Source organism: Apteryx mantelli, chromosome Z (genome assembly GCF_036417845.1).
Source record: "Apteryx mantelli isolate bAptMan1 chromosome Z, bAptMan1.hap1, whole genome shotgun sequence".
NCBI classification, from domain to species: Eukaryota; Metazoa; Chordata; class Aves; order Apterygiformes; family Apterygidae; genus Apteryx; species Apteryx mantelli.
This window is the reverse complement of record NC_090020.1, coordinates 34,517,997-34,543,099: the sequence shown is the minus strand read 5'-3', so window position 1 is coordinate 34,543,099 and position 25,103 is coordinate 34,517,997. Positions and strand designations below refer to the sequence as shown.

The 25,103-nt window shown below is 37.0% G+C and overlaps 1 protein-coding gene across 1 annotated transcript in view; it reads left to right on the top strand.

Annotated features, from left to right (window-relative positions):
• The window catches only part of CNTNAP4 (contactin associated protein family member 4), a 238,622-nt gene that overhangs the window by 142,497 nt on the left and 71,022 nt on the right, over nt 1-25,103 (top strand). The window contains exons 4-8 of the mRNA XM_067315163.1: nt 8,828-8,975; nt 18,543-18,746; nt 18,918-19,102; nt 21,429-21,572; nt 24,066-24,327. Coding sequence (XP_067171264.1) covers nt 8,828-8,975; nt 18,543-18,746; nt 18,918-19,102; nt 21,429-21,572; nt 24,066-24,327 — 943 coding nt within the window. The remainder of the gene's footprint in view (nt 1-8,827; nt 8,976-18,542; nt 18,747-18,917; nt 19,103-21,428; nt 21,573-24,065; nt 24,328-25,103) is intronic.

Below are 25,103 nucleotides of genomic sequence, written 5' to 3'. Positions count from 1 at the left end.
ATATCTTTTTATTCAATAAAATGTGTGTGCAAATGCTTTTCAGTTCAGGCTGTTTCAGGATCATGTACCTTCCTTTTAGTTAATATTATAACTGAAGCAGATTCATTGCCTACATAAATGTAAGTACCTGTATGACTTTTTTTAGGAGGATATTGTCAGCAAACAAAGTACACATGCAGAATGAAAAATGATATGGCATAAAATATAATACAGTTAAATGGTAGAGTAAGTTTCATGGCTTGCTGACTCCATTATTTTGTGTTTGAAGTTTAAATAATTTGACTTATTTTGGTTTTGATGTTCAGCCGTCCTTTAGCACCTTTTAGTGGGAGAAAGAAATAGAGTTTACAAGTCTGTGGTCTGTGGGAAGAAATTTGTTTTAAATAATATTCTGAAGAGGGAAATGCAAAGGGAACAATTTACAAGTCTGAAGAGAAATCAAGTATGGTTAATGCATACCCTAATACTGAAATTTCACTGATTGATCAATCATCTTACTGACCATTTAAATTTCATGATGTATTCCTTGCATACTTCACTGTCTATTGTCTTTCATGCTGTGATTTTTAAGAATTTCTTTGTTTTTTAAAAAACTGGAAAGCATCCAGAATACTTCTATACTGCTACAATTTGTCAATATTATAGCATAATATGCTTAAAGAAGTCAAGTAGCATGGATAGGTAAATGACAGGACCATGTAACAGTGTATGGCAATGAGTTAGGCAATACAAACATGAATATAGAGAGCTTGAGTTGTAAATGGAAAGAAAAAAACAGCAGAATGGGAGGAGGTTTAGGTGACGGTCATACTGGTCAACCAGTTAAATGTGATAAAATATTCCCTTAATGTATTGCCACATACATTAAAAGACACTAAGGAAAATTCTACAGGAAAAGCTATGTTGCTTTGGAGTGTTTCAGCTAATTCTTTGGGTTACTGAATAATTTGAAACAGGTAGCTATATGTAGTAGCTATAGTTTTATTTCTGCAAAAGATTTACACTCTCCTCCTGCTTTTCATTATATTACATGAGAACAATTCACTTAGACGTGTTCTATCATGAGCAGAGACACAGTTTAGTAACTTCTTATGAAGGAAAGACACATAAGAAAATGATGTACAATATAATCTTTACTTAAATAAATTCCATCTCTATATTTTTAGCTCATCATGTATAAAACCGTTAGTAATGCAGTTGCAAAATAAATAGCGTTTTGAAACATTCTGAAGAGTACTCAATAGTCCATTTTTACCATCTGTAATTTTAATGGTATTCAGAGGTGGCTAGTAATTAAATGAGAGATGTGTATTCCTTGTGGTAAGTGAAATGATTTTCTGTATGGAAAAAAAACAGTAGTATTTTCAGTGCTACAAGCTATAAGAATGCTATTTTGAATTCTTGTTTTAAAGGTAGAATAAATGATGTTTAATGGCAAATTCTATGGTGCAATGAATTGTAAATTGAAAGACATTTAAAATATAACGTTGAAAGGTATTCCTTAAAACATTCTTAATGGACTGCAAAAACACAAAATGAAAATATAATTATAGATGAAATAGTCTTTGCAATCTCTTCTTTCAGAGGATTTGTTGTTTTAATGTTTTTTTTATTATTATTTTTCAAATAAGATTCTGTTTAAACAGAATAGTATTGTGAATTGCATTGCTCCATTTTATAGCATTAGGTGACGAAACCAGTATGCTGCATGCACTTGAAATCTGTTTAGCAAGGATGTTAGAAATACCTATATAATGCAAAAACAAAACAAAACAAAAACGAAGCTGATCGATAGACTGAGGGAACAACTGAAAGAAAGGGCAAACATGATGTCCTTGTGCATGACATCAATATATCTGACGCTAATTAGTCGTGGTTGCAACATGGCAGTGATTTTAAGATCCCTCCACAGTTTCTTTTTTTTTGGGGGGGGGGGTGGGAGGGGAAGGGGGAAGAGAATCATTTTATTGCTGTAGCTAGTCAGCTATGTTTCTTTTGACAATAATGTAACTATTAAGGGTGCAGATGATGCAAATGAATTAAATCTGGCTAGAGATGTCAAGGACAACAAGAAGGGCTTCTTCAAATACCTCAGTAGCAAGAGGAAGACTAGGGAAAATGTGGGCCCACTGCTGAATGGGGTGGGTGCCCTGGTGACGAAGGATACAGAGAAGGCAGAGTTACTGAATGCTGCCTTTGCTTCAGTCTTTACTGCTCAGGCCAGCCCTCAGGAACCCCAGACCCTGGAGGCAAGAGAGAAAGTCTGGAAAAGGAAAACTTTCCCTTGGTTGAGGAGGATTGGGTTAGAGATCATTTAAGCAAACCTGACACCCAGAAATCCATGGGCCCTGATGGGATGCACCCACAGGTGCTGAGGGAGCTGGCGGACGTTATTGCTAAGCCACTCTCCATCATCTTTGAAGGAGAGGTGCCTGAAGACTGGAAGAAAGCCAATGTCACCCCAGTCTTCAAAAAGGGCAAGAAGGAGGACCCAGGGAACTACAGGCCACTCAGCCTCACCTCCATCCCTGGAAAGGTGATGGAGCAGCTCATCCTGGAGGCCATCTCCAAGCATGTGGAGGACAAGAAGGTGATCAGGAGTAGTCAGCATGGCTTCACCAAAGGGAAATCATGCTTAACCAATCTGAAAGCCTTCTATGATGGAATGACTGGCTGGGTAGATGAGGGGAGAGCAGTGGATGTTGTCTACCTAGACTTCAGCAAGGCTTTTGACACTGTCTCCCATAACATCCTCATAGACAAGCTCAGGAAGTGTGGCCTAGATGAGTGGACAGTGAGGTGGATTGAGAACTGGCTGGACGGCAGAGCTCAGAGAGTTGTGATCAGTGGCGCAGAGTCTAGTTGGCGGCCTGTAGCTAGTGGTGTCCCCCAGGGGTCCGTACTGGGTCCAGTCTTGTTCAGCTTCGTCATCAATGACCTGGATGAAGGGACAGAGTGCACCCTCAGCAAGTTTGCTGACAATACAAAACTGGGAGGAGTGGCGGATACACCAGAGGGCTGTGCTGCCATTCAGAGAGACCTGGACAGGCTGGAGAGGTGGGCGGAGAGGAACCTCATGAAGTTCAACAAAGGGAAGTGCAGGGTCCTGCACCTGGGGAGGAATAACCCCATGCACCAGGACAGGTTGGGGGTTGACCTGCTGGAAAGCAGCTCTGCGGAGAAGGACCTGGGAGTGCTGGTGGACACCAAGTTAAGCATGAGGCAGCAATGTGCCCTTGTGGCCAAGAAGGCCAATGGTATCCTGGGGTGCATCAGGAAGAGTGTTGCCAGCAGGTGGAGGGAGGTGATCCTGCCCCTCTCCTCAGCCCTGCTGAGGCCACATCTGGAGTACTGCGTCCAGTTCTGGGCTCCCCAGTACAAGAGGGATGTGGCACTACTGGAGCAAGTCCAGCGAAGGGCCACAAAGATGATTAGGGGACTGGAGCATCTCTCTTATGAGGAAAGGCTGAGAGAGCTTGGCCTGTTTAGCCTGGAGAAGAGAAGGCTGAGAGGAGATCTTATCAACGTGTACAAGTATCTGAAGGGAGGGTGTCGAGAGGATGGGGCCAGACTCTTCTCAGTGGTGCCCAGCGACAGGACACGAGGCAACAGGCACAAACTGAAACACAGATGCTTCCATCTGAACATGAGAAAATACTTTTTCACTGTGAGGGTGACAGAGCACTGGAACAGGTTGCCCAGAGAGGTTGTGGAGTCTCCTTCTCTGGAGATATTCAAAACACACCTGGATGCAATCCTGTGCAATGTGCTCTAGGTGACCCTGCTTGAGCAGGGGGGTTGGACTAGATGATCTCCAGAGGTCCCTTCCAACCTCAGCGATTCTGTGATTCTGTGATTCTGTGAAACTTGCAGGCTGGAGTATGCTGATCTACAGAGATAGCAGAAGATGTGACAAGCAGTGAAGACTGACTAGAACAAGAGTTTGTGTCTGTTTTCTAGTCAGGTTTTGTCTATGTTAATCATGAACTATCCTCCTCTTTCAAGGAGGTTATGATCAGCTGGGTTTATGAACATGTGTAACCACCATATGTTTTTGTCAGTTAAGATTAGTCTACTGTAGTGTGACTATATCTTCAAACAGTTCAAAGACAAAACCTATTGAAAAATACAGCAAGTCACTGAACAGGGCTCCTCAGTAAGATCCCATTGCCAATATATTATAGCTGTCAAATCTGTCAGTTTTTATATAAAATATTGATTACAACCAATAAAGCTCTAAATAATCTTTGATCATCTTATCTATGCAATCATTTTCTTCTTGTCATAAATCCAAACTGGAGATCAAGTAAAGGAGATGGTTGTATGGTACAGTGTTTTCTGATCAGATTTGAGGACTTTTACACTCATTTTTTCACTTTATACAAACAGTCCACATTTGTCAGCTTTTAGGACAGACTACAAAAGGCAGCTGTTCAAAAGCCAGAAAATAACTTCCTACAGTGGTAATGGGATGAGGAGGCAGAGTCTGACTGGTTGGGCTCTTGTGAAGTCAATATTTTATTGATGTCAATATTAATAATACTGTGTGCTAGATTAGCATGAATGGACACCCCTTTTGTTTTATAGATCTAAATAGTTAAACTAGTGTATGAACTTGGATACATTTTTGTACTAGTTTTAGTAGTAGAATTCATAAACCTTGTGAAAGAGCTACAGATACCCAAAGGAACTGCAAGCTTAAATTGGCGTTTTATATACTTTTTATCTATTTGACCTAAGTTTGTGACACAGCAATATATATATATATACACACACTTTTATATATCTATATCTATATATTTATTTATACTCTTGGTATCTTCTAGAATTAAATCAGTATGTGGAACACATCAACATCTTTTTTCTAGAAAACTCTTTCAGATAATTTTGTTGATCCAGTGTTTAAAGACTGAAATTATTACTTGCTAATAAACACCTATATAAAGAATATCAGTGAGTATTTTCAGAAATGTTACTGTTCATTTATAGTTTCTTTTCTGTACTTTATTTTATAGAACTTCTTTCAGAAAACTTCCTCTAATGTGGCTGATATTGTTCTCAGGCTCCACGCTGGTCCTTAATTGGAATGAAGAAAAAGGAATCAGATTAAGCACAAAATGAGAGTTTTCCTCCTCTGCACCCTTTTTTTTTTTTTTTTTTTTAACTCTAGTCCTGTGCAGAACACACACATCAACATCAAAATCATGTTATTCTGGACAGGTTGAACTGACCTGTCATCATTTCTGTCTTCTGAATTCATTAGAAAAACAGTAATGCTGACTGAGTTAGTATTGGTTTGGGCCAGCGATTCTCACTGAATGCTGAGATTTCCCAAGACGATGTTTCGACACATTGGTAGGTCAAATGATCATAAAACATGTGTCTATGAAATTTTATGCGCGCACACAAATGGACACACACACACACACACACACACACACATTTGCTATAGGTAGAAAAGCCATGCCTTCAGAAAGTTAGGGTCTTTGACATCTTAAAGCTTGTTGTACCGTAGGCTTCCAATAAAAGCATGGAGCTGGTCTTCAGAACCTTCTTGAGGTACTCTAGTAGCTCACTGCTGAACTTCTTCTTCTGACAAAATTATCCATGTTGGGATCCCATTCTAATACTTGCTGATTAATATCAAATTAGAATTTGTATCTAAATACACATATTTAAAATTGTAATATTTGTTTTATTTACTATGAAGTAATATTTATACAACTTACTATATGTACACTGTATGTAAAAACACTATGCATATTATTTACTACTCTAGTATGTCTTACAGTGTATATATAGTATATTTTATTGTTAATCTTACATTCATAAATAAGCTGTTCTGCATGGTCTAAAATATGGCTCTGTATAGGCAGCACAAAATTCATCTCATACACAACTTTATATATGGAGGGCTTTTTAACTGTGTGAGGAAGTTTTGGATGTGATGCTGGTGTTATCCTATTTCTAAAAAAAATTTCCTTTCTTTCTGGAAAGATTCTGGAGAGAGAATGAACTTCCCTTTTAATTTATCTTAACATAAGCTTGCCTTGACAGCCTTTCTGAGCTTGGTGATGCCCTTCTCCACACAGGATTTCAGTTCGCTAATGCAGCCTGGAGCACTTGGATGATTTCTGATGCCATAATGAATTTAATAATTCTGTCTTCAAAGCAGGGTTAAAATAGCTTGCAGTAAAGAAACTATGGGGTTCGAAACTGAACAGGAAGGTAAAAACAAATTTGAAGGTAGGTCTGCACTTTGGCCTTCAGTAGGACGTGGAATATTCCTCCTTTGTGGCATAAATCAGGCCATGAAGAGCTATCTTATTTCTGTGACTATACTGCTGAGTGCCCCTGCTACCCTTTAAGACTAAACTGCAGTAGAGCGTTTCCATACCTCAAAAAAGCTTTTGAGAAAGATGGCATGTTTTCATGTAATTAAAAAGCAGTATAGTGTATGTAAGAGCACCAGCTAAGATTCAGTAGGCAGTTATATTGGAGGGTTTAGCTTTACAGCCCTATTAATATTTTTGTAAACATAATGCTTATTATGTGTAATGTTCATATTAACCAAGGGTCACACTGAGTGTTTTTAATCATCAGACAACTACGTAGTTTGTGAGGACTCTGCTTCCTGCATAATTCAGCATAATGGCATGGTCCCTATGAGTGATTTGGCATGAGAATGAAGTAATCTGAATAGTCTAAAGAAGGGATATGTATGGGAAGAGGGAACCTTATTATGTGGCTCTAATTGCATGTTTAAATGATTGCCATATCAGACTGTAAAACAGCAATTGCATCTAATTTGTAGACAGGAATGTATCTGTCAGGCTGAATACACTGCTTCTCTAAAAAGCCTGCAGTTTACTTTCATAGGCTTTGGATATGCCTTTAGTATTTGTAGTCAAGAGGAAAAACTGAGTGCCTTCTCTTTCTCTTTCTTGTGAAAAATATAAAACTGAAAAAAAACCCTATATATTTTAACCTTTAAAATGCATAAATTCCAGTGATAAAAGACTCATTTAATATTTAATTGATATACTTTAGAATCTGTTCCTTCCTCATAAAAGCTTTGTAATATGACAGCTAGCAAATACAGATTTCTAAACTGACCATTTTGAATGGTTTAAGGAGCAGTCTCAATTACTTTTAGACTGTTATTGAAGTCAGAAACCTAACTTTAAATTAAGAGCACATGGCTCAAGTATGCCCTGCAGTAAAAAATCAGGTCATATGCATTCCTTACTCAAAACTCAATAACTAATTTTCATGAGGTGGTTGTCTTCCGAAAATGATCTCAGAAAAAAAAATTGAAATCTTAATCGAACCCTTAATTTGCTCACAGTGCTTAAACTTCTGGGGCCTGGGTTCTGGTTCAATCAGCAAAGTAATTGGCACATTCACTGGCAGTTACATTTGTTACAGACTGCAAATAAGAATTGGAAGGGACAAGAGATCTGAAGGGTCTCACCCTGGAAATAGCAGCAGCTGTCCTGTGTTTCTTTTAGGATGTTTCCAGCTTTACCCGCTGTGATAGTGAGCTTAGAAAATATAAAGCTGAAAGTGGGGTAGACATTTAGAGTCTCTAACTCTCATTGTTTATTACTAGCTCTAGGTTAGTTCTAATAAGCCTAATCACTACTGTTTTGGGGTTTTTTTTTTCGTATTGAACACTTGGAGGTTACAATGTATTTGAAATTTTATTAATATGGGGAGGGAAAGTGGGAAGATTCGTATATATGAGGGTGAGTAATGAATGCAATGAAGCTCGCCTCTGCTTCAAAAATTATGCAAAGAAAAGCTGCACAACTAAGTATGTTGGTTTCTTTATACTTCTGTAGACCAACGTCTGTGGCTCATAGCTACAGCAACAATTTTGTTCATACATCTGGAAAGGTGTAGTCTTTAATTCTGCTAATCAAAACATTTCAGAGAGCTATTTCTGTTTATTTATCAGATCTTTTAACCCAAAATGTTTGAACAATTTCTTTCTTCTTCACATATCACAAACAGGCAATGAGAAAAACCTATACACCTATACTATCAAAGTCAGAAGATATTATCCAATTTTTAGGATATTAAAGTTCATGACTCATGATATTAATGTTCAGAGCTTTTTACATTTTATCTGTCTTTTCCTTATGTAATGAAAGCAAAACTAATCTTACAGTTTAAATTCTGCAAGAAATGTTTCTATATAATAGTCTTTTTAATTTTTTTTATGTGTTGCCTGGAAAAAAATTTGTAATGATTTTTATTTTCAACAAAACACTGAATTAAAATCCATTCATAATACTCTGGCTTCTTTAGCTGGAAGCCAAAGTCTTTCCATGCCGTGGTCAGTGATTATGAGGAAAACTTCTTGGACTCAGCATACTCCACATCTAAAGCACAAGTTTGTACTGAAATTTATTTAACCCTTAGGTAAGAGGAAATCATAGAGCTCACACTATTCTCCTAAAATAGAATATTAAGTGGTACAATATACTGAAATGACAAAGTTTTCCGCATACATTCCTTTGACAGAGGAATGTTTGTTTCTGAAGCAACATTTCCTTCATTTAAATTTTAGAAGGCTGAAATATTTTTATGAGCCTAGTATCAATCCTAAATAGACAGATAACTAAACATTTGATCCTGAAGAAGAATCAAGACTGATTGATTCGCTATTCCTATAGAAGTTAGTGAGACTAGATGCATGAACAAATTTATTCCTGTGCTTGGCTGTGTGCCAGATAAGGACATAAAGTGAAAAAGTCAGCAGTGCTTCCATATATTTCTGTATTCAGTTTAGACGTGGTTGATCTCTTTTATTTTCTTTTAGGCCTTTTCTGGAAATACAAATGCAGACAGTGTTGTATACTATAAGCTTCAGCATTCCATTAAAGCAAGATTTCTCCGTTTTGTGCCTTTGGACTGGAATCCCAATGGAAGAATTGGAATGCGCATTGAAGTCTATGGATGCACATATAGTAAGTGTTTTGCTGAGTCAGCTGAATGAAATGTCTATTCATCGTTGTCTTTTGATACCTAAGTTACACTTGAAGTAGATTTATAAGCTTAATTTCATTATTGAATTTTACAGATTCCATACTTTGCTGTGCAGACTTTGCTATTTCTGCATCATCTAACAATATTTGATGCTTATTTTCCAGCTCTTTCTGTGTTGGAATGAATGGTATGAACAAAACTGAATGACTGGTTTACACCAAACTCTTTTATTATTATTATTATTATTATTATTATTATTATTATTATTATTATTTTATTACAAACCTAATTTTAAGATGTACACCTTCTTCCTGAAGGCAAAGTGTGGAAAATGTTTACAGTTTTTTATATATAGGATCCTGGTCCTGAATTGGTACAGATGGATACACCTACAAACAAGGGAAACGTCAAAGTCATTATTTATTTAAAGAGTACATTTAGATAATTTAGACAATTAGATATGTCATTAATAAGAGATTAGTAGGTCATATAAGAATATGGGAGACAAAAGCATAAGTGTAATAATTACATTAATTTGCCTGACACTGTAATTCTTTCTGTTATTGTCTTCCTGTTATCATCCTTCGTTGATTTTTTAAAAATATTTTTCTTTTAGCAAGTTGTTTACTGCTTTTTATTTCCCACATTTTTGTCCCTGAGGGAAGCAGAGTCTATTTTAAGCAGCTTTTTTGGTTGCTTCTTTTAGATACGTTCATCTTTTATTTTGTTTTCAACTTCCACATTTAAGTCATATTTCACAAAGCTGTTTTCTTCTGAACATTCTCCTTATATCTAAAATATATCCTCTCCTTCTGTTCAGTAATATCTGATTTGTCACTTTAAATTTAGCATCAGTAAAACACCTCTCTGGATCTTCCTTTTTACACTGCGCTTTGTAAAATGAGTAAAATTAATAAATGAATAAAAGAGCATGAACTAAGGCTATTGAAAATCTCATATCTGGCTGTAGGAGATTAGGTCATCTCAGAAATTAGGTAAGCAGCCCTGTCCCAGAAATCAGCTAGCTCATAGCAGGAGAAGGATGGAAGAGACACATTGCTGAAGTCCTGCAGAACTCTTGAGGGACGTCCATCTAGAGACTGAGAACATGGCATGTGGTTCTTAGGGCAATCTAGCGATGCTGCTGTAACTAAGAAATATCCCCAAGATTCAACTTAAACTCCACTGTTTTAAGCTCCAGGACTACTAAATGTTAAAAATTGAGGTGGAACAGATGACTTTAAGCTGAAATCTCATCTGAGTATCCCACCTGAAATCTCATCTAGAGCCACAGCAGAGGATCTCATCCCGCATGTATTTAACAAACCAAGTCTCAGTATGCTCTGTGATGCTTGAAAAGACCCCATTCTTTCCTGTCACTGAGCTTCATTAAGAGGTAACCCACTTTGCTTCTTCCCAGGCCGTTACCTTACGCATTAGGAAATATTTAAATTCCTGTTCTCAAACATTTCCAAGCTGAGACACTCTCATTCCCAGCAGACTAAAATCCTATGTAGATTTTCACTATCTGTATTCACTACTGTAATTTGCTCTGTGACCTCTTGTGATGTATCTTACAGCTTTCTTCTGTCATACCCCTACTGCCAAGCTGCCAGTGGAAAACCTGCAAGGATATAAGACACAAGAGGATAGTGTCGGTGTTATTAAAAACAATAAAGCATACAGAATAACAAGTTACACAGTTAAAATATTTTATGCGTGGTCAGAAATTACCTTAGCGTAAGATTAGGTTTCTCTCTGTATTTTACTTATTTGGTATAGGATCGATCCTATACAGAGCTTATGGAAACAAATCAACAACTCTTTATCTTCTAAGATTAGGCTGAATCTAAAAAGAATATTTAGTTGATCCAATATACATTGTAATGCAACACGTAAAGAATCTGATAGTTTTACAAATATTGAAGTTTTCTTAAGCTGGTCAAGACTTTTTTTGTAGTGATGATGTTGTGAGTGAGCTGTGAGTGCCTGATGTTTATTTTTAGTATCTACAGACCTTTCAATTCAAAATGAATTGCAGACTTTCTTAGCATTTTTATTTACATGGAACATCTAGAATCAACTTGTACTTCTAATGATTGGTGCAATTCAGTGGTACTTGTTGAAGACAAACCAGATGATTACAGTCTTATAGTTCTAAAAGATTTAATAATTTCAAAGGTGAATTCTTACTCTCTTAACTTTTATTACATTTATCAGACACATATAGAACACGTCGTTACTGTGACAGTAATAATATCTGTCAATTTTTGAATTACTATATGTTATTCCAGGCAGGACCAGAAACTAAAGAAAAGGAGAAATACCAGTGATATCTGCTTTAACTTTGTTCACACCTTCCAATTCTTCTTTCTTCCCTTTGGAGATAGGTGTTAATTCTGGTCAGCTCAATGGATCCTATCTTGTAAAAGTAAACAAGTCCCTTTCCCTTTACCAGTGAATACATGGACTGTGCCCTGTGTTCAAGTGAAAAATCCAACAATTTCTTCAGTGATATCTGTTACAAATTATGCAACTCAACTAAAACCACAGAGATGGTATGAAGTTATTCTCACTAATCCATAGAGTAATACAGATAAATTTGTTTCTGTTATATCCAAAAGAGGTAAATATTATGTTAGTTAAGTAATACGTACTGGAGAATTGTTAGCACTACTTTTGTCTGCTCTGTTACCCAAAATACCATCTCCAAAGAACTTAACAGCTTGGTGTCCTCAGACCTAACATCTGCCTTTTTATTACAATCTCACTGGGATCAGTGATGTCCATGAGCAATATCCACAGGACAGGGCTGGTTATTGTGAGTTTCTTTAGTTTTTTATACAGAACACATTTTGGACTATAAACTCTTGGGGCCAAGGCTGTCATATTTTATATGTCTGTAAAGCACACATCCAAAATAAGTCCTGCCATTTTTGCCTCTTAGCACTTTTTGAAAACAGGAGTAGTCAGTGATGGAATTAAGTGCAATATTAAAAGGGTTCCTCTGTATTCATGTTTATTTCTTCCTTTTCCTTACCCCACTACCTTTGCCATGTGTCTCAGTTTCTTACACCTGCCATTGCTCTAGAAATGCTTTTCATAGGAAAAAGAAAGATGTATTCTACCTGCAGGTAAAATGCTCGGCTTCATATGGATTGACTGAATATGATTATGCCATGATTGGAAAACAAACACTGTGTTTCAAAAAACAAACAAACAAACAAACAAACAAAAACTCTTGGGCTCTGACTGCTGGTTCTTCCTATTCAATTTGTGCAGGAGAAACTAATGCATCTCTGCAGAAATTTTCTGTGGTTTGTTGCCTGCTGAAATGTCAGCTTGTGAGAATAAAGTCATGCTTGACATTGTTCGAGTTAAACTATCCCCTGGCACTTAAAAATGGAGCTTAGAAATCTCTTTGGCATACTCTTTTCTCCCTTCATTACAACCCTCTCTTGCTCATTCCATCTTCTGAAAGACAGTAATGGCAGCTACAATCAGAAAAAAGTAATGGCTGGTTCATATGACAGGCAGAAAGATGTATTAAAATGCAAAAATAACCATGGTATATGATTGTAGGAGAAAGGTAACTGGGAAGTAAATATTGCTGAGTTCAATGCCTAGCACTGCACCATAGATACTGCGATAAGAAAACCCTCTACCAGAGTCCTGGCTCTAACACTGTTAAATGAGCTGGATAAGGCTTTGTGAGCATTCCCTTCACAGCTGGAATGCATAAAATCGATGACACAATTACATAGTCAGAGAAAGAACTTCCCATGCTGTTTATAACTGGGATAACGTGCTTTCAAGGCTTTGGTGCGAATGTGATTGTAAAAAGTTAATTTTAAATGTGTCTGATTATGAATAATTTCACCATAGCAGATATTTTAAAAGCTTTGTTTCAAGCTGTCCTGGTTTACCTAACTTTTCTGAACTCCATGCACCTTTTCAGATCTGCTCTCTCCAAAACTGGCAAGGGCCACTGACCAGATTTCTCATCCTATTACACAATTAATAAGGAATAAGAGTATCTAAAAGCAAGAAGAAATACCAGTCTGAATTGTTTGAAGATTTTTTCCTGTAAAGCATTAGTTGAATAATTGCAATAAGTGAAGAGATCAGCAAAAATCAAGTCAACATTTTTCAAACAAAAATACTGCAGCTAAAGCTCTAGATCTCTAGAACTATTGATTCTATGGTGTGTGAACAGGCTTCCAGGATTCCTGATTGTTCAGAGGCATTTAATCACTTCCAAAGGTATTTTCACAGTATGGTAAGGATTTAGACTAATATAACTTGAGAGCAGGCACATCTTTATGATAATAATTGTGCAATAAAATACATGAGTTCATAAAGTAAATCAACATCTTTTTATTTTCCTTATTTATAACAGCAGAATAGAGAAAAACCATGGAGACTGATGTTCAAGCCCAGGGAATATTAGGAGCTGATTGGAGGTGACAAAAATGAAGAAGGAAAACAGTGTAATACCCTGAGTATTTGAGCTCATACCTTCTATCCTGATAAGTCTTTAGGAGATCCAACTTTATCTCTCACAACTTTATTTATTTATAGTGGTAATGCATAGCTGGTGAAGACAGTGCATGGATAAGAAACTTTATAAAAGTTTTGATTAATAGCTGCAGTTCTTTCACAGTCTTCATTCATGCATATTTGTGGGGGACAAGTTTGTTTTTGTTTATTTCCCAAATTTGGACAGAGTAGGTTTTGCTGCTTAGGGGATAGTACTGCAGAAGAGTGAAAGACATTTTGGAAAACAGGGATCAATATCATTCATACTCACATACTTAGTTTTCTCGGTAGCTAAGAGTAAGAGCATGCTCCCAATATAAAAGCCTTGCTGTTATCAGTGTCTACTGATAACCAGGAGTTAGCTGGTTTGATACATACATGACAGTATACAAAGTTATATTATTGAAGTGCCTAGCTTTTACTGAGGCTATTAAACTTAGCATTCATTATTTAAATTTGACATTGATTTATGCTTTCACTGTCCACATTCCTTCAATGACATAATGAAGTAAAATAGTCAACCTAGGATTCCTTTTTAGGTGTAATGTAATATTTATTCATTGTACACTTGGTAAATGAATTCTTCATAAGTTCGAAGCACATTAACAGATGTGTGGAAAATGAAAAAATTGAATTTAAAAACATAGCTGCATTCACTTGACAAGAGTTTTTGAAAATGGAATATAAATGACTGACTTTAAAAACTGCAGTTAGTTTTAATTGAGTTCTTTTCCATGCCAACAATGTGGAGAGATATTTTTGGTGAAATTAAATAAAGTTAGTAAATAGATAATGGGTTTCCACTGACTTGGAAGAAGTCAACCAGTCAGTTGAAAAATAACTTCGTATTTTATTGAGTGTCCTTTACATCTTCATTTATTTCACAAATGTATCTTCCAAGGACAATTACCTTTTTCTTCTTTACTTATGAACTGTGAATACTCTATGAGCTTCTAAGAGTGTTATCAGTTCCTTTGTGTGTGTCGTCTTCAATCTGCACTGATTTTGACAGATATTCTTTTATATTATTGGGCTAAAATCAGTTCTTTCTTCAGGTAAAGTAAATGTATGTGACCTTGAAAGAAACTAGATAAAACACTGTCACAAATAGAAAGTAGATTTCCCTGGGGCATTGTCATGCAGCTTGTAAGACGGTACCTTTCAACATAGTCATGGAAAGTATGAATGTGACAGAGTAAGTCAGGAAGCATGCAAACACATATATAATGAAAATTCCTCAGTGTTGCTATTGTCTTCATCTGTTGAACTTAGCAGTTTATTATTTTGTTTATTGTCATATGGAATCAAGATGTCTCTTGAGGTCCCCCCCTGCTATGGGAGATGGAGGCCCCTATTTGCTGACCTGACCTGCTGTCTAGGGAGGTTTTCTAGTTGCGGGGGCTTGGATTCAGGATGCTGAGGAGAGACTGACAGGGCTTGTCCAGTCCTCAGACTATTCTGCCCACTGATCTTCCACATGGGCACCAGTGATACTGCCAGAGGAGATCTGGCATGTATCAAGCATGACTGGGAAAATGAACACAACTGGGTGCCTCTCTCAAGTGCTGGTACACTAACATACACAACATGAGAAACAAACAGGAGGAATTACAGGTCTGCTTGCAGCTGAAGGGCTACAGTCTCTTTTGGACCACAGAGACGTGGTCACAGATCACATGACTGGAGTGCTGCCATGGATGGACACCATCTCTTTGGGAAAGAAAGGCCAGCATGCTGAGGAGACAGAAGCACACTTTATGTGACAGCACCACAGGGATGCATGGAGCTCTGCCTGGGGATGAATGATGAGAAAGCTGAGGATTTGTGGGTTAGGATAAGAGGGTAAACCAACATGAATGACGTTGTTGTGGGTGTCTGCTATGGACCATGTGATCAGGAAGAAGTAGATGAGGCCTTCTTCAGACAACTGGATGAAGCCTCATGTTCACAGGCCCTAGTCCTCCCCCAAGGGGGACTTTAACCATCCCAATATCTGCTGGAAGAGAGGGCATAAGCAAGACAGGAGATTTCTGGGGTATGCTAATGATAACTTCCTAACACAGGTGATTAAGGAGAAGATGAAGAGAGGCCCTCTACCGGACCTGATTCTTAGAAGCTAAGGACTGGTTGGGGATGTGAAGTTAGGAGGCAGCCTTGGCTGCGGTGACCATGAGATGGTGGAGTTCGGTATCCTGAGAGAAGGGAATAAGGCAAAAATCAGGATCACAGCCCTAGACTTCAGGAAAGCAGACTTTGGCCTCTTCAGGAACCTGTTTGGAAGAGTTCCATGGGACACAGCCCTGGAGAGAAGAGGGATCCAGCTAGCTGATTTTCAAGGATCACCTCCTCCAAGCTCAACATGCTTGAAAACAAAAAAGGTGGTTTGCATGCTTGAAAAAGGGTCTCCTGACAAAACTCAAATGTAAAAAAAGAAGCATACAAGAAGTGGGAGCAGAAGAATATAGAGATACTGTCTGAGCATGCAGGGATGGGGTTAGGAAAGCTGAAGCTCACCTGAAATTGAATCTGTCAAGGGAGGTGAAGGACAACAAGGAGGGCTTCTACGGGTACATCAGCAGCAAAAGGAAAGCTAGGGAAAGTGTGGGCCTGCTGCTGAAAGGGTCAGGGGACCTGATGACAAAGGACACAGAAAAGATATTCAGTGCCTTCTTTGCCTCAGTCTCTACTGGTCATACTTACTTTCAGGAATTCCCAAACTGCTAGGAAAGTCTGGAGCAAGGAAGACTTACGTCAGTTCAGGAGGGAACATTTAAACAAACTGGACATACACACATTCATGAGTCCTGACAGGATGCACACCCCAGGGCTGAAGGAATGGACAAAAGTCACTCTGAGGCAATTCTTGATTACTTTTGAAGTTGTGATCAAGAGAGGTTTCTGAGGACTGGAAGAAGCAAATGTCACTCCTATCTTAAGGAAGCATGAAGGAGGAACTACAAGCCTCACTTTGATTCCTGGGGAAATCATGGAGTAAATGGCCCTGGAAATTATTTTCAAACATATGAAAGACAAAAAGATGTCTGGGAGTGATCAGCAGGGATTTCTGAAGGGGAAATCATGCCTGACCAACCTCATAACCTTCTAAAATGAGATGACTGGCTTGGTGGATGAGGGGAGAGCAGCAGATGCTGTTTATCCTGACCTCAGCAAAGTTTTCAACACTGTCTCCCATAACATTTTCATAGACAAACTGGTACGTACAGGCTAGATGACTGGTCATTGAGGTGAATTGAAAACTGAACTGCCAGGCTGAAAGGGTGGTGATCAGTGGCACAAAGTCCAGCTGGAGGCTAGTCACTTGTGATGTATCCCTGGGGTTTGTTATTGGGGCTGATAATGTTTAACATCTTCATGCATGACCTGGATGATGGGACCAACTATACCCCTAGCAATTTTGCGGATGATACAAAGTTGGGAGGAATGGTTGATAAACCATTGGTTGTACTGCCATTCAGAGGTACCTGAACAGACTGAAGAAATGAGCTGGCAGGAACCTCATGAAGTTCAACAAAGGGAAGTGCAAAGTCCTGCATCAGGGGAAAAAATAACCCGGTAAGGGGTTTACTGGTGATTGACCAGCTAGAAAGCAGCTTTGCAAAAAAGGTGGGAGTCCTGATGAACACCAAGGTCAATACATGAACCAACAGTGTGCCCTTGCATCACAGAAGGCCTATGGCATCCTGGGCTGCATTAGGAAGAGGATTGCCAGCAGGCTGAGAGAGGTGATCCTCCCCCTCTACTCAGCACTGTTGAGGCCCCATCTGGAGTGCTTTGTCAAGTCTGGAGCTCACCAGTACAAGAGAGACATGGACCTACTGGAGCAAGTCTAGCAAAAGGCCGCAAAGATGATTAAGGGACTGGGGCATCTCTCATACAAAGAGAGAACTGGGATTCTTCAGCCTCAAGAAGGGAAGCCTCAGGGGAGATCTTATCAATGTTTATAAATACCTGATGGAAGGAAAACAAAGCCAAGCTCTTCTCAGTGGTGAGCATTGACAGGACAAGAAGCAATGGGCATAAATTGAAATACAAGAACTTCTGTTTAAACATAAGAAAAACTTCTTTATGGTAAGGGTGATTGAACACTGGAATGGGTTGCCCCAAGGGGGTTTGGAGTCTCTATTTTTGGAGATATTCAAAACCCAACTGGACGTGCCCCTGAGCAACCTGTTCTAGTTGACCCTGCTTTGAGCAGGGCAGATGGCCTAGATGATCTCCAGAGGTTTCTTCCAACCTCAGTGATTCTGTGATTCTGTGATTCTGTGACTATATGGCCTTACTGGAAGACTGATGATACAGAGTCATTATTAACTTGTGTTCAAGTTTTAAAGTTGCATTTCAGCTTAATTAAAGTGGTAATTCAAAATAACATTTATGATGTCAACAACGTAGCATTTGATAAGAGAACCAGGCCCTACTCATAACTAACAGGTCGTCCTTTTAGAGTATTTTTGTTTGTTTCCTAGAATAATATGCCATAATATTATTTCAAATTATTGTAAAGTTATCCAGATTGATTTTAATAGTGGCTTGAAGTTATAGCCTGCCATGAAGTCCCTGCAAATCAGTTAAACATAATGGAAATGATTTTCTTCTTATTTATTTTGTTAATTGGAATTAATTGCAGAGAGAAATTAACAGAAATTCTCACTCTGGCCAATTCTGCTTTTACTGTATGATTAATGTGCTTATGGCGCCAAGGCAACAAAGATGCTTCAGTGTGTGATATCAGTACTAGATAGGGGTAGAAGCTGTGATCTCTTCAGCTCACCTTGTTTTATATTTTAGTAACAGCAGCATCACTAATATAGGCCAGTCTTAACATTTGTGAAATACTAAGAATAGCATTAACATACTCCTCTTTATTGGGCACAGATGAATGTAAGGATGTTAGTGGTGGGCCTTCATAGTAGTGAAGTTATATGCAACTGTTTCTTTTAGACATAGCATTATACATTATACATTATCTTTAATTTGTTTATTTCTAGGGTCCGAGGTGGTTGGTTTTGATGGGAAAAGTTGTCTAATTTACACATTTAATCAAAAACTCATGAGTGCACTGAAAGATGTGATTTCTCTGAAGTTTAAGACAATGCAAAGTGATGGAATTCTCCTCCACAGAGAAGGACAAAATGGAGACTACATAACACTGGAATTAATTAAAGGGAAGCTGTCCTTACTCATTAATTTAGGTAACAACTACAGTTTTATTCAGTCTAATGCAGCTCCTGAGTATTATTTGAGTAAAACTCCTTTTATTAAGCTGATTTTAATGTATAGTATACCATAAGCTAAGAGTATATATTTGAATATTTATACTTTTTAATGTGAAATTAATAGTTTCTTATTTTTCTCCTCTTAAGGTGATGCTAAAACTCACTCTTCTAATGCCCAAATTAATATTACCCTGGGCAGCCTTTTGGATGATCAGCATTGGCATTCTGTCCTCATTGAGCATTTTAACAATCAAGTAAACTTTACAGTGGATAAACACACTCATCATTTTCATGCAAAAGGAGAATTCAATTATTTGGACCTTGATTATGAGGTGTGAAAATTGCCTTTCATTTATTACATTTATCAACTTTGTTTTGTAAATGCAATGAAATAAGCAAAGGGGATAGAACTTACTTACGGAAGTTTGTAGAGCTTAAGACTTTAGGCAATTTTATCTCCTGAAGGAATGGATTGGAGAAGTGTTCTTAGCTTACTAATGCTTAGCTTGCCAGACTGATAGTCCAAAATTTTCAATAGACCATCTTTTTCATCTCAGAAATCATTACTGTTGTCTTTGTTACGATACTGCTGCAAATGTGTTGAACACTGTGCAGACAGAAGAGGAATGAGCCCCAAATCAAACTACTTATATTATGATTTGATGAAAATTAGAGTAAATCAGTATGGCTAAAGCCCATTTCAGAAGTGTTTAGGTAAAAATTAAAACTCCTAGTAAATCTAGCAAATGTACTGTGAGCAAATCTCATTTACACAAATGGTAGATTCGTGAAAAGGAATATGTGTAACATGGTGCAAAAGTTTCCCAAATATGATCCATAGACCATTATTTCATGGTCTGTAAGTTGGTGAGTAGTTGCATTATGTTTGCTCCCTTCCTGTTTGTAGGATGACACGATGAGTTGTAGAATAGAGTGAGCCCACTTGATTCCACAAATCTACATTACTTTATTCTATCAATTCAAGTTCTGAATCAGTGCCATAACACCTACCTTTTAGGCAGCTAACTCACTTCTGTTAGTCATTATCCTTGATTTTGACTGAGTCACGCGAGAGAAGTAAATGATTTCATAGGACACTTTAAATGCACATTACGAGGAGAAATATTAATTTAGATGATCTAAATCTACTTTATGGAGGTGTCTAATACTGTTCTTGAGAGGTCATAGCCTTCAAAGTGGTGATTTGAATGCTCTCCTCTTTTTCCCTCTTGTTCCATGTCTGTAATGTTGCATTTCAAGAATATTATTCACATGATTAAAGACAGGACCTTGTTTAAAATTTCTGAATCTAAGACACAATGACAAAGCTTGGAGGATCATACAAAAAAAGGGGGTGGGAGGGCAATAACAAATACATGTAACTTTTAACTGATTGTGATGAATAAACTTATTTTAGTAAATCAACTAGTATTACAAATTTATTTTTCCTCTATTCCACATACTGTAGTTTGCATTATGGATGTTATCAGTAGAACAAGGTAGAAAGAAGGGCTTTTTAATGCAAAAACTTGAAAAAAGCCTCAAAACTTCCCCAAAAGTGTGAATCACTGTATTTAATAATACATTTCTGGAAATCAAAACTTCCCAATTTAATAACTTAATGACACTTATAACTTATGGTATTTAATACAGAATATTTCATTTTGAATGTTTTTCATAAAATTACTTTAACTGTGAAGTGAAATTTTAAAATGAAAAGTTTTATGATATTATAAAAACCTTTGTGAGTTAGAATGTTTAAATAATTAGTTAGAAAATTTAAATAACTATTTTCAGAAATAAATTTTCAGGATGTTCTTTAGTTCTAAATTATAAGAATTCAGTTAGTTTAAACTGACCTTTCTTACAGTCATTTTGAATGTCAATCAGAATAGCTTTGGAATGGCTGAGTTCAAAAGGTCTCCCAAGCCAGCATCCTGTTTGTGATGGTGCCCAACAGTAAAAACATAGACAAGAGTATAACTCAGGTCAACGATGTAATAATCCTTTTCTAAAATAATCTACTACTCTCTAACATTCTCTGCCTCAGGGACTTACTGAGACAGAGTGATATTTTTGAATTTAATAGGTCTTCATGCATTTGTTTTATTTATTTTTTATTAAATCTTCTAATCTCTTTCAGAAAGTAAGTAAAGCTACAACATGGAGGAATTGCACAGGTTAACTAAGCATTCTGAGATTTAAAAAAAAAAAAATCCTTTAATTTGGTTTGAACAGCCATAGAATAATTTAATTTGATGACCTTTTTTAGTGAAGAAGTCAGACACAAATTTACTAAAGAAGTTAGAGAATTATCTTCTCCCTTTTAGCATTGTTCAACCTTGTCCTTCTTCCCCTTGATACCACAACTGTAATTGATGCTGAAAACTGTCAAGACTCCATATCCAAGCTATTGCTAAAAGCATCCTCTAAAAATGCCAACATTTCAAAATATTTTTATATATATATACATATAATTTGATACAGTCTACATTTTGTTAGCCTGTTCTTTTAGTCCATAGATATGACACAAGGAAATAGCTAAGAAGTAGTGGATTCAGTTATGGCCAGTCTTTGACTTCTGCTCTTACACTAGTGGTAACCTCTTTCATTAGAAAATTACTTAATAGTATTATTGATTTCTCTTCTCTTTCTAAGCTCAGCTTTGGAGGGATCCCAGTGCCTGGAAAATCAGGGACATTGTCACGCAAGAACTTTCATGGGTGTTTTGAAAATATTTATTGTAATGGAGTGAACATTATTGACCTGGCCAAGAGGCATAAATCTCAGATCTACTTTGTGGTAAGAGATGCACAGTTAAAAAAGAATAAATGAAAAAAAGAAAATAAAAAGTCCACAGCCACTTTCATATGCAACATGTAAATTCACAGTTCTAGGAAAATTTGTGTTTTTCAATGAAAGACAAATCAAGGAATTGCCTAAATGGGATATTTTATTGCTGCTGCTGTAGAGATTCATCCAGCAGACCATGCAGGATGCATTTTATTTTTCAGTTGTTTTGCAAATATTTAGATGTGTGTTTGACATCTTATTGTTGTGCAGGTAAGCAAGTGACTACAGTAAGATGTATTTGAAGTCATCAGAACTCTGGCTATAATTTCTGCACCTCACTAGTGGAAACACCAGCAGTACATTTTGTAAACATTCTGTTGCTGAAGACACTGATACATTCTATTTTCTCTAGAGCATTATAGTTTTGATAAATAAGTTCTGTTGTTCTGTTTGATAAATAAGCTCAATTTATACCCCCATTTGTCTTAAGAGCTATAATTTAGGTTGGTAGGTGTAGTGCCTTTATTGTGACACAGCCAGCAGTTCTAGTAGACAAATCCCAACCATTTAGAGAAATGATTTCAATAACTTACTAACTTCCATCATGTGTGTTAACAAAAGTTTTCTGTAGTTTTTACTAAGTTCATTGTTTCTTTAAAGCTAGCACAAGAACAATCTTTATTTGCAATATTTAAAATCTTCAGCAGCCACAGAGATATGATACAAAGAATAATTTCAAAGTAAATAACTAAAAGTGAAATGCTTTCCAGCTCCAAATCTTTTGGATTCAAAACAGGATCAATCAGATCTGGTCCTCTGTCCCAGAAAAATGGGTGTATGGCATTTCCTCTGATTTACTTTATTTCTCATGTGAACGTCATCTGAAGTATTCCAAAATCCACTAAACAGATACCCTCATAGAATATCCTGTCTGTGATGCTGATAGTTGTCGAGGGGAGGGCAGTTGCAGAGGAGTCTCGGTGGACTAGGGGAAAGGATACTGTAAAATTATTGTTATAGAAGATTATATCATCTTTATCTCAAATAATATAAACTGTTGTGCTACTTCCAGAACTATTTAGGAAATATTTTATAGCACAAGTGCACCAGAAAGTATGTATGTTACCACAGAGTCCTTGTTAAATAGCCAGTATCAGGATATGGCCTGATACAGTGTCAGGCAGTTGTCCAAATAATGCAGAGGGGGAATGTGCAGATGGTAAGCTTTTAGTGTTTAACATGGTTTATTAGTCTGATGATTGCCTTTTGAGTATGGGTCAGTTCAGTTGACTATTCATCTCTCTGCAGTTGAGTTCATAAGGCAGAGCTTTTATTTATTTATATAGTTTCCTTGAATGAAGTGAAAACAGATAAACTTTAATGTCTTGCCATGCCATGGGCTAGTGGGTATTTTTCTTAAACTGATTTTATAGCTTTGTGCTATAAGGTCAAGGTTTTATGTATGCTTAAAAGTTTAAAAGCTGTTTGTTGATTTTCCGGAGACATTATTCTTCTAGTAATCATCTGTACAGAACAAATTAGTTATAGCTGAAATGATGCCAGCAAGTCATTAGATCAAAGTACATCCTGTATCACTAGGAAGAGTCATAAAGTATTAACTAACTCTAACACTAGACCCAGAAAATATGTTGTTGCTGTTCCAGTCTTCTTATTTATGTCATTCAGTATAACTGCGTATGCAGCTTAACCTCAGGGTTTGTCAACCAGCACATCCTCAAGTTTATTCAGGTATCTAAGAACCAGCAATTTCAGAAAGAGTCAAACACAAAATAAAAGTTAAGTGCCTAAATACAGCTTATGATCTGGTCCATATGGACCTGCTAGAAAAAAAAAAGGTCCTTCTGCTTTATAAAATTCATATCTGAATGTAATAAGAGTTTATATATGCAATATTCTCTGCTTATTTGCGAAAATGAAAATTAAGGTCAGTGCACATCTCCAGTTGCGCTGAATTGGAAAGGCTGCTCCATGGTCCAACAAAATGATTTTCCTCAAATTTAACACTATCACAAACACTCAGTAGCCCAGCCCAACACTTTTCTCTGCATACAAGCATTTAGACCCCTGTAAATACTGGCACCAAACTTTGCATTCAGTGGCATTTTATCTGACATTCAGAAATCTGTCAGATCTCTAATGCTTCCTGAGGCTGAGCCAAATAGAAACAGATAGGCCTGTGTAAACCCTGAAGTACCATTTAATCACCTAGGTAATTTAGGATCTCACTTCATTCACTCAAAGGTTCTTGCCACTCTTTGCCTAAGCAGGTTAGTCTGTTCTGGTCAAACAATTTGGTAAACGTTTCTCAAAATGATACATTCTTACATATTCATACTTGATTCTTAGACTAACACATCCAGGAATTATAAATATTAGGTTCTATTCATAATGTTTCCAAACTGTGTGGTTTCCATACAAAAGTTCCCATGACTATTTTTCTCTAAATGTTCTTAATGCTGTGTTTGTTTCATTTTTTTCTAGGGCAACATGTCCTTCTCATGTTTAGAGCCACCAGTGGTTCCTGTTACATTTCTGAGCTCCAGTAGTTACCTGGCATTGCCTGGCACTTCAGGGCAAGAGGAAGTGTCCATCAGTTTCCAGTTTCGCACCTGGAACAAAGAGGGACTTCTGTTATCTACTGAACTACACCAGGCTTCAGGTGGTCTTCTCCTATATCTGAGTGATGGAAAAGTTAAAATGAGTCTCTATAAACCAGGGAAAGCACTGAGTGACATCACTGCAGGTAACAGAAATGGAGAGGGAAGAAAAAGATTCCTATGCAGGAAAAAATAAGTCATGTTATTTAGTACTTACATCAGTGACTTGGTTCTATGACTAGTGTGTATGTAACTGATCTTTACTGATGTGAATTTTAATCCCAAATGTTTCTTTCCTTTCTGTCAAACATGCATATATGTGTTTCTTCCTGTGATTATTTGTTTAAAAATTACTTGTAAGAATATAGGTTGCAGACTTGGGTCCTTAGTTTGCATATGTAAAGTTCATCTGTATAATCTGAGTATTCTGAGATAGCTAAACAGTTTTTTCATTTGTGAAATGTAAACAAGTTAATTTCTTGCTCTACCAAGCAGAGGTGTTAAGATGTTTCCATTTGTCAGTGTTTTCACAAGGGATCAAGTAACTCATTTATATATAAAGTTATACATTATTATATATATTGTGTTATGTTATTTCCTAGAGGTGTCAATTAAAGAACTTTCTATTAAATTTGGGCAGAGAATGCCAAATACTAGATTGCGTTCCAAAAAAAAACTGAGGAAAGCTTGATTTGATATTAAGAAAAGATGCATAGTAATGACAAGAGGAAATAGAGAATTGAGGAGGCTGAATGACCGAGAGCTAAAGGGTCACTTTTGTAGTTAATCGCTGAATTGAGACTAGATCATTTGCACTTGGTAGTGTGCATTGATTTCCAGGGAGCCCCAGGGCTGAAGCAGAGGTTTCCAGACAGCATGCCCTTTATTCTTCTTTTGAGCCATTCCCCTGTTTGAAAACTAG